The 10,947-nt window shown below is 39.3% G+C and overlaps 1 protein-coding gene across 1 annotated transcript in view; it reads right to left on the bottom strand.

Annotated features, from left to right (window-relative positions):
* Positions 1–10,947, bottom strand: part of VPS13B (vacuolar protein sorting 13 homolog B (yeast)) — an 873,819-nt gene that overhangs the window by 111,739 nt on the left and 751,133 nt on the right. The window contains exon 40 of the mRNA XM_011931782.1: positions 5,831–6,027. Coding sequence (XP_011787172.1) covers positions 5,831–6,027 — 197 coding nt within the window. The remainder of the gene's footprint in view (positions 1–5,830; positions 6,028–10,947) is intronic.

Raw genomic sequence — 10,947 nt, forward strand, 5'->3', positions numbered from 1 at the left:
GTCCATTAAACCCTCACTCCCCATCCTTCCCTCCCCACAGCCCCTGGCAGCCACCACTATACTCTTTATGAATTTGACTACTCTTAGGATCTCATATAAGTAGAATCATATAATATTTGTCTTTTTCAAACTATTTTCTATTTTATGTTATTTAAAAAATTCCAGTTGTAACCAGCTATTTCATAATCCATGAATGTGCTCCAATTTGTAGTTTGAAAAATAACCTTAAATGAGCCTTCAGGTAAAACACTCCTTTAAATCTAACTTAAAAAAAAAAAAGGTAGAGTAATTTCCCAAGGTTCACAGAGTAGGCAACACGACATAGAGAGTTCATAAGTACCATCATCCAAGAACTCTGAGACCTGAGCAGCACCTGAGTACTTTGAGGACTGTGTATGCAAGAAGGACTACATGGCAAAGGCCAGTTCCCTGGAGGACTTCGTATACAGAGCTCAATCACCAACTAAAAGAAAATAGCAAAGGGCCTCAAAAGCAAACCTGGGGAAAAATGTAAGTATTCCTTCCACTCAAGGAAGAGAAGACAAGAACTCAGCTTTAGCCCTAGGGAAGGGTAAAGGAAAAAATTTTCTGGATAAATCCTGGATTATACAAGTGTGTAACTAGAAACACAGGTGACAAAGCAGTTCCAAACATCAAGATTTATGTATAAATGGCTTATAACACTAAACGAGTTACCCAAAAATCTAGATACATCTAAAAGCGCAGACCCAAGTAGCCAAATCGAGAGAAACAATATCTAGAAGGCCACTGTCACTTTTTGGGAGGAGAGAGTTCAACCAGCAGAGAGAAAAGAAATGATTCAGGGACTTATCCATCATTGCGCTTTCTCTGATTCCTCCACTGTCTATATATACAAGAATCAAGGCTTTGGGAAATGAAAAGGAGTTCTTCACATTCACACACTCATACACACACAGGCTGTGGATCACTGTCTCAAAGATTCCAAAATATGAGTGGACAGTGATTTATTTAATGAGATCTTAAAGGAGTAGGAAGAAAAAAAAAATATATATATATATTAAAAAGCACATCCAAAGATGGAAGCACTCCATACAACTCACCAGAGGTTTAATTTTTATCACATGAAGAAAGAGCCATACACCCTTAAGCCATTTCTCTTTCCAAGATGCCTTCTGTCATAAGTCAGCGTTTTGGGGGTAGGAATAAAAAGTCCTTATAAGCAATCTGCTCTCACATGCTTTAATATTGTGAGAAGATGACCGTGAAACATGGACAGGAAAGTACCAAAGTCTTGGCACAGATCAAGAATTTAACATTATCATCAAACAACTTATACAGAATTAACCAGATATACATATTGAGATCTGCAGTTACTATTGTGTTATATGATAAATGTCTGTAATTTGTGTGACTTTCCACAGCCAAAATAAGTATTTCTGGAATTAGCTCTTTAGGGGTGAAGGTAAGAGGGAATAAATAAAGTAAAAAGTTCTTCTGATCCATCAGAAGACACCTGATTGATTTCAAACCCAGGGAACCTGCCAGTGTGGCCCAAGAGAGTAGGGCTCACGACTCCTTTTCCCTTTTGTTCTTCCCAGGGCTAGTCACCTGGTAAGAAGCTGCCAATTGCAAATAAGAGTGTGTGCTTGCTGGATGTCTTCTGTTTGCTCTCTTGACCCACCTTCTACCATTCCCCATCTTCTTCTTTGCCTCCAGAAGGGAGCTTTCTGGGCTGCACCAACAAGCTACTTTGTCCTCTGGCTTATCCTTGGATTCAGTCAGTGGGAGGTACCCACAAGGTGACTTAGAAGGCAGAAGGGGAGTGAGGTAAGGGTATGTATTTTCCTGGTTCCTTTGTAGCCAGATCTCTGTACATTAGCTGTGTTCCTCTACTAAACATAGCTACAAACATCAACTCTGAGTTAGAGTTTTGATAATGGCTCTATCACTTGGCTTCTTTTGGCCTAAGATTGGGACAGTTTCCCAGGGTTCCTAGCCCACACTTTTGTAGTTCATTAAACTCTCCCCAGTCACCCAGTCTGAGTAGCCATCTGTTTCCTGTCAGAACCTGATTGATAAGAGGTTTACTTAGGCTTTGGGAACAGGCAATGGGTGTGGATAAATACATACGTGATGGGAGTAAGATAAACAGCTGAAATGGATAGCATGACCAGGGCTCCAGAGGCTGCATCACTTGCCTCTAGTCCAGTGTACAGCAAATAGAAGGGGAAGGCTTTCAAAGGTCAGTACTATAAAGGTCAACATTTAATTCAAATGCTCCCTCCCAAAAACTGTAATATGATCAAGCAAACCATTAGTTAAAGATATAGGAACCTAACTAATAACTCATTTTTTATTTTTTGAGACAAGGTCTCACTTTGTCACCCAGGCTAGAATATAGTGGTGTGATCTTGGCTCCCTGCAACCTCTGCCTCCTGGGCTCAAGCAATCCTCCCACCTTGGCCTCCTGATCAGCTGGGACTACAGGCATGCACCGTTATGCTTGGCTAATTTTTACATTTTTTTTGTGGAGACAAAAGTCTCACTAATTTTGCCCAGTCTGGTCTTGAACTCCTGGGCTCAAGCCATCTTCCTACCTCAGCCTCCCAAAGTCCAGGGACTATAGATGTTAGCCACTGAGCCCAGTCAATTATTGACTCTTTTTTGTCTTCAGTCATTTGCACCGGTGGCTCCCTGTCATCCATTGAACTGGTTAGTGCCTATTCATTCCTTAAAGTCTCAGTTTAGAAATCAATCTCTCAACACCAAATAGCATAATGGTGATGGAGCCAAGCCTTAAACCTAGGTCTTCCACCTTGAAAGGTGTAATAGGCCGGGTGTGGTGGCTCACGCCTGTAATCCCAGCACTTTGGGAGGCCGAGGCAGGTGGATCATGAGGTCAGGTAATCGAGACCATTTTGGCTAACACAGTGAAATCCCATCTGTACTAAAAAAAAATACAAAAAAATTAGCCAAGTGTGGTGGCAGGCACCTGTAATCCCAGCTACTCGGGAGGCTGAGGCAGGAGAATGGTGTGAACCTGGGAGGTGGAGCTTGCAGTAAGCCAAGATCGCGCCACTGCACTCCAGCCTGGGTGACAGAGCAAGACTTCGTCTCAAAAAAAAAAAAAAAAAAAAGGTGGAATAGAGGTCTTCTATCTCTATTAAATGCTACCTCTATTTACATATTTAGAGTGATGCCATTACCACAGGAACATTAAAAATGCATCTCAAATTATAGGCAAGAGGCTCCTCTTTTTAAATTAGGCTTCATGGGATGTATTTTTGTGACCTTTCTTTCAGTAATGTCCAATAGTCTGATGTAAATCCTTCTCAAACCACTGAGACCATCCCTTATAAGACAATCTCTAATAATAAAAGTACCAGGTTTTTGTCCAGATTTAGATTTCTCATGTGACAGAATATACTGAGGCTAACTGTAAAAGCTTTCTGTCTGCATGAAATATTGACATATTATCAAATCATTACTCTTTTCTTGCTAGAAATTGGATGAAACAAATATAATCCTTAATATTGTTTTATTATGTTGACTTTTAAACCAACTCTTCTAATTTAATTTCATTAATATCAATTTCTATCTGAAAAATGATTAATCTCAAACAATTTAAAGTGAGATCGATTGTGAAATATTAGGTAAGGTGAAAATCTCTGGTGAGGACAAAGATTTGTGATTACAATGTCAGACGCTTGGTGAAAAATTGCCTGAATTTGATTGTCTACCGAAATTTCTGTTTCCTAAAGGCTCCACATTTCTATACTGCTAAGCTTACCACGAAAGTAATTTTTATAAATGTTTCAGATTCAGAGATATTAACGTTCTCTACAATGCTTCTTTCGATGATGGAAATGCATTACTTTATAATAATTAGAATCAAGAAGTCATTTCTAACTTGATACTATTAATAAAACTCAGATTTAAAAAAATCAATTTAGTTATCCATAGCTCTGTCTTCTGAGATTTCCTGGTATTTCTGAGATAACCTAAACTTAGAAAAGGCAATCTTTCCATCCATGAAATAATTCATCACAGGATGGGTGTTCTTTTTATTGCTGAACTATATGCAGGTAAAATTAAAACACTACTTCTAATATATTTTCAGTAATTCTATCATACTAACTAAACTGTTAGGAAAGTAAATATTTTTAAAGAGCCCAAATGACCTAGAACTAGAATATATGAAATATAAAACACAAAACACATTATTATCAAGCATACAAAATAATCAATGAAAAAGACTATGAGGCTACAAACCAAAATGTTAACAGAAGTTATCTCCTTGTGATTATGGGCAGTATTGTTTTATTTTCCAAATGTTCTTCAGTGAACATATATTAATAAAAATAAATATTTCCAAAGAAAAAGTATTCACAATAATTTATAATAAAAAGTAGGAACTGGAATACAAAGTGGTGTGCTATGATTATAACCTTGTAAAAGCATGTACACATACGGGCAAAAATAACGGTAACAGAGGAAAGAAAAAACATTTGATTTGCAAGGTACTGGAATGGTGGATGGTTTTTTTTTCTGTTACTGTCAGAACGTTGTTTCCAGGGAAAGAAGAAGGTATTACATAAAAGGAATAAGATAACAACACTAAGCCAGCCCATCAGGAGAAGTGGCACGTAGGGCATCTACAGCAATGAACAGCATAGCCTCACAGTACACGTGATAGTATTTGATCCAAGAAAACTGTTCCACTGGTTGTGGTTTACTTTGTTGTCTTTTATGGGGGTATGAGCAAAGGGGCTTAGCAGGTGTGCATAAGCTAGAAGTACTGAAGAATAGATTACTTAAGCTATTTTTCTCTACTGTAAATTAGTGGATGTGTTAAGTAGGCAAAAACTGAAATGAGGATAATCTGGTCTAGTGATTTTGTGTGTGTGTGTGACAGGGTCTTGCTTTGTCACCCAGGCTGGAGTGCAGTGGTGAGATCATGGCTCACTGCAGCCTCACCCTCTGGGGCTCAAGAGATCCCTTCCCCAACAGCTTCCCAAGTAGCTGGAACTACAGTTGTGTGCCACCATGCTCAGCTAGCTTTGTATTTTTTATAGAGGTGGGGTTTCACATTGCCCAAGCTGATCTCAAACTCATGGGCTCAAGCAGTCTACTCGCCTTGGCCTCTCAAAGTGCTGGGATTACAACCGTGAGCCACTTTGCCCAGCCAGTTCTAGGGATTCTTTATTGCCAATGAAGCTTTATAGGTGGATAAAACTTTATCTGTATAAAATCCTTTGGGTATGAGTTATTTTGGTTAGCTACACAAGTTTCTTAGTGTCTGGAGGCTTGTCGTTTTTCTTTTTTTTTTTTGAGAGAGCTGGACTTTGTCGCCCAGGGGAGGCTTGTCTTTTAAAGTTTTAAAAAACCAATTAAGATGAAAATATTTCTAAAATTTACCTTTTAGAAGGAGACAATTCAATTTTTTAAAGACATTTCTTTTAATGCCCCAGGATAATCATTACTCATATTGATTATGATGTTATTAAGCTTCTGTTGAGGTGTGTGTATGACTGTATTCCTATTTTGAGGTTCAGGATGACTAGACTTTTTTAGTTTGCTTTTTTGCATTTTTTTCTTTTTATATTTAAGGAACAGGTTCTTAGTGAGGGCTCACAGAGCTGTATTATGAGTAAAAACACAGGATTTTGAGTACACAGACTTTGAAACATCAGATTTTGTCTTTCTTTGTGGTTCTCATCTGTTGTTCAGACAGATGCAGCTGCTAGACAGCTAAGCTACAGTTAAGCGAGGGGTCACTAGATAGGAAAAGATGACTTGACCGTTGTTTCCCAGTGTAATACTATCATCTCATCTGTCACTGAATTACCTTTGGTCATCAGCTCCATTTTGACTGCTGTTCAAGACAATTCTCCAAAGATCTGAAGATACTAATGTCTTCTGGTCATTCACAAGATTGACATCCGGCAACTGCAGTTCACAAACTTTGCTTTCAGACAGACTAAATTCTCTAAATGCAACAAAAACCTTCTGGAGTTCATCCCAGTATTCCAAGCTACAAGGAACCTATGTTAAAATAAAAAAAAATTTAGAAATTGCAAATAGAAACTATGCTTTTATATTTGTTGAAATTCATACTAAACCTTTATAAAAGTTATAGCATTAAGACCTTTAGAGGAGAATAAGGTTATAAAAGACAGTAGTTTAGGATTTCTTTTCATATTATTATATGTTCATCCTGTTTATTTTTAAAGAACAATCCAAGAATAATACATAAAAACAGCCAAAATTTTAAAAGTAATAATGGATAACAAATTCTGCAAGGTGTTAAATGTATTATAAACCCATAATAAGTAAAAGATAAGGCTAGTGTAGTAACATACAAATAGATTAAAAGAATACAATAGCAGAGAAAGGGCTAAGTCCAGACAAAATCTTACTATGTAATGAAGGTGCCAGCCAGGCACAGTGGCTCGTGCCTGTAATCCCAGCACTTTGGGAGGCTGAGGCAGGCAGATCACCTGAAGTCAGGAGTTTGAGACCAGCCTGGCCAACATGGTGAAACCCCGTCTCTACTAAAAGTACAAAAATTAGTTGGCCGGGTGGTGGCATGCACCTGTAATCCCAGCTACTGGGGGAAGCTGAGGCAGAGGAATTACTTGAACCCAGGAGGCAGAGGTTGAAGTGATCAGCGGTCACACCAGTGACTGCACTCCAGCCTGGGCAACAGAGCAAGACTGTGTCTCAAAAAAAAAACAAAAACAAACAAACAAAAAAACAAAAAACGTAATGAAGGTGCCACATCAAATAAGTAGGAGAAAGATGGAAAATGAAGTTTGCAAGAACTGACTAGTCACTTGGTAAAACCAAGGGGGTCCCTACATCATTCTTTACACAAAAGTAAACTCCAAAATGATTAAAATTGCTGAAGGCTAAGAAGTGAAAGTGTAAGAGTGTAAGAGAAAAAAACATGCTAATATTTCAAAAATGTTATAATAGGGTAGACTTTTGTATGTATGGCATGAAACCCATGACAAAATCAAAATTAAAACAGTAAACTGGGATAAGACAGGTAACATTCGATGACAGGTGAAGGAATATTCATTCTGATGGGAGACAGCTCTTACAAATCAATGAGAAAATGATACATAATCACAGAGAAAAGACAATTTTACAAGTTCCTCAACTGTGCCAAATGTCTACTGCAAGCAGAACATCCCCCTGGGGGCGCTTCTGCATCATCCCTGTGGGACTTGGGAACAAGGGGAACCAATGAAAACATGGTGCTCATGCTGCTTGCCATGCCACAAGCAATAGAGTTCTTTGCTTCTGACCAGCAGTCTTATTCCTTCTGCCAGCACCCATGAAACACTAACAAGATAACTTACTAGCTTTCACTGGGTAAAATCCCAGACCCTCACAGCAATTAGATCACAGAAGAAAAAATATAACCAGCCAGTAAACACAAAAAGATAAAAGATACTCAACTTCACCAACATGCAAAGAGATTCAAATTAAAACAATAATGTAATATTTTATTTACTAACCTTTCAGTTGAAGAAGACTGACAGGTCTAAGTACCGTACAAGCATGAAAAAACAACTTTTTTTTTTTTTTTTGAGAGAGACTTTTGCTTTTTCACCCAGGCTGGAGTGAAGTGGCACGATCTCGGCTCACTGCAACCTCCGCCCCCTGGGTTCAAGCAATTCTTCTACCTCAGCCTCCTGAGTAGCTGGGATTACAGGCAGGTGCCATCACGCCTGGCTAATTTTTGTATTTTTACTAGAGAAGGGGTTTCGCCATGTTGGCCAGGCTGGTCTCGAACTCCTGACCTCAGGTGATCCACCTGCTTCAACCTCCCAAAGTGCTAGGATTACAACCATGAGCCACCACGCCCAGCCAAAACTTTTTTTTTTCCTAGGAAGTATGCTTCTAAGAATTTATTTTACAGAGATTCCAAAGCAAGGAGTGTGTGCACACATATATATGTATATACACATGCGTGTGTATGTACTTCAGTACTGTGTTTATTAATAAGAAAAGGTGAAACAAGTCGAATATCTGTCAATAGATTGGTTACATGTAACATGCAGATCTATAGAATGTATTTCTTTTTTTTTCTTTTTTTTTTTTTTGAGATGGAGTCTCGCTCTGTCGCCCAGGCTAGAGTGCAGTGGCCGGATCTCAGCTCACTGCAAGCTCCGCCTCCCGGGTTCACGCCATTCTCCTGCCTCAGCCTCCCGAGTAGCTGGGACTACAGGCGCCCGCCACCTCGCCCGGCTAGTTTTTTGTATTTTTTTTCAGTAGAGACGGGGTTTCACCGTGTTAGCCAGGATGGTCTCGATCTCCTGACCTCGTGATCCGCCCGTCTCGGCCTCCCAAAGTGCTGGGATTACAGGCTTGAGCCACCGTGCCCGGCCTATAGAATGTATTTCTACACAACTGTTAAAATGAATAAAGAATATCTCTATGCCAGGCGTGGTGGCTCATGCCTGTAATCCCAGCACTTTTGGGAGGCCAAGGGGGTGGATCACCTGAGGTCAGGAGTTCGAGACCAGCCTGATCAACAAGGTGAGGAACCCTGTCTCTACTAAAAATACAAAAATTAGCTGAGTGTGGTGGCAGGTGCCTGTAGTCCCAGCTACTCAGGAGGCTGAGACAGGAGAATTGCTTAAACCCAGGAGCTGGAGGTTGCCGTGGGCCAAGATTGCGCCACTGCACTCCAGCCTGGGCAAAAAAAAAAAATATCTCTGTGTATTAACACAAAAGACATCTAGGACACATTAAAGTAGTTTGTTTAGGATAAGAACATGTGGGTTAATTCTATTTGTCTTGAAAAATAAGAGTGGCTCAGATGTGTTTCCTTTTTTGGAAGCATTCCCTAATTACCATCCTCAGAACTGATCACTGCCTCTCTGTGTCATGTCTATACTTAGTACACTACTCTAACACAGGACTCACTATATTTTGTAATGACTTATTTACATGTTTGTCTCCTTTAGCAGACTCTAAGATCCTTGAGGGCAGAAATGGCACATGATTTAAAAAAATATTCCTAGCACCTAACACACTTTTGAGGACATAATGGGATCTCAAAAGAGCTTCTTTAATGAATAGATTGCTCCTTAACCTTTGTTTCCTAAGTAAGTAATTCTCAATCTTTTAACAGGAATAAATGTGGAAATAAACATTACCTCCTCCTATAATTAAGTTTCTTTTCTTTAAACAGTGACTTGAGCATCCATATATGATGAGATGCTGGAAGGAAGAGGGGAGAACAAAATGGATATGCAGAAGAGGGCAAATGTCATGAAATAGAAGCACACGTTCTGGTTAGTGCTAAGTGACATATCCATGGCATTACACTTTTAGCCACCATTTCTTGAAATTTTCTTTTTTCTTGTTTTCCATGACATAATTTTCTCTAACTTCTTTTCTCTGGGTTATTGTTCCTATATTTTCTCTCAGCCTGAAATACCTCTATACCCCTTACTTTCTCACTGTCTCATGTTTAAATCCTTCACATCAATCAATAACAAAATTGACCACCACCTATCTCAGCCTTTTCACCTCCCCCGATGGAAAAATCCTTTCCCTTTTCTGAACACAAATAATTTTTTAAAATGGAAATGTCTTTTACAGTGCCAATCACTGTATACTTCATGTTATAGTTATTTCTGTACATGACATCTTCTCTGGTGGACACATTCCTTGAGGGAATGATTTCCATTTGGCTAAGCTTTGATTTTTCACAGCACCTGGGAAAGTGAATACAGCAAATGTTCAAAAAGAGTTGCTGAATAAATGAATGAATAATTCATGAATGAATGAATGAATGTATACATACTGGGTGGTTCAAACCATCTCTGGCACATGAAAGATTCTCCACAAAGAAGTATAGAAGTTGAAAGCATGAACTTTGGATCAGATCTATTGGGATTCAAATCCTAGTTCCATTAACTTTTTCTTGGGAAAATTAATTTTTCTTTTTATTTTCTGAGACAAGGTCTCACTCTGTTGCCCAAGCTGGGGTGAAGTGGCGTGATCACAGCTCACTGAAGCCTTGACCTCCCTGGCCCAAGCAATCCTCCCACTTCAGTCTCCCGAGTAGCTGGCACCACAGGCATGTGTCACCATGCCTGACTAATTTTTGTATTTTTTTGTAGAGACAGGGTCTCCCTGCGTTGCCCAGGCTAGTTTAGAACTCCTGGGCTCAAGCAATCCTCCTACTTTGGCCTCCCAAAGTGCTGGGATACTAGGTGTGACCCACTGTGCCAGTCCCAAATTAATTTTTCTAACACAAGTTCCCATATATGTAAAAAGGGGATGAGAATATAGCTACCCTCATGAATATTCGTAAAGATTAAATGAGACAAAGCATTTTATTTAATAACCACATGGTAAGATCTTAAGAAATGTTAGCCATTATTTACCCCTCTCATGCTCAAAGAACACTGTGGAAGCTTATATATTGTTACTAGAATCAGGGAAGTTGTAAGAGTTCTGAGACTTCTGGCAAGAAAATAATAAATTATCAATCTGGATGTTCAGGAACACTGTACCCACAGTTCAATATTATTTTCTGCTACATACCTGTTAAGGTGTGGCCCTCCATATATGCTATGACTACAGAGATAGAGGAATATATCATTATACATCTTTGCTTAACTACTCTCTGGACTGCCAGTGAGTCTGCCCTGTGGTTTGACACTCATAACAACCAAGAGTGGAAGAGATATGGTAACTGGAGTATAAATCCCTACAGAGACATATAGAAATCTCAGTGGAGGCCAGTTGCAGTGGCTAATTCCTATAATTCCAGTACTTTGGGAAGTGGAGACAGGATTGCTGGAGCCTAGGAGTTTGAAATCAGCCCGGGCAACTCGGTAAGACCCTGTCTCTACAGGAAAAAAAAAAAAAAATTAGTTGGGCATGATGGCATGTTCTTGTGGTCCCAGTTACTTGGGAGGCTGAGGTGGGAGGATC

This window comes from Colobus angolensis, unplaced genomic scaffold (assembly GCF_000951035.1).
Source record: "Colobus angolensis palliatus isolate OR3802 unplaced genomic scaffold, Cang.pa_1.0 Scaffold121, whole genome shotgun sequence".
Lineage (NCBI taxonomy): Eukaryota > Metazoa > Chordata > Mammalia > Primates > Cercopithecidae > Colobus > Colobus angolensis.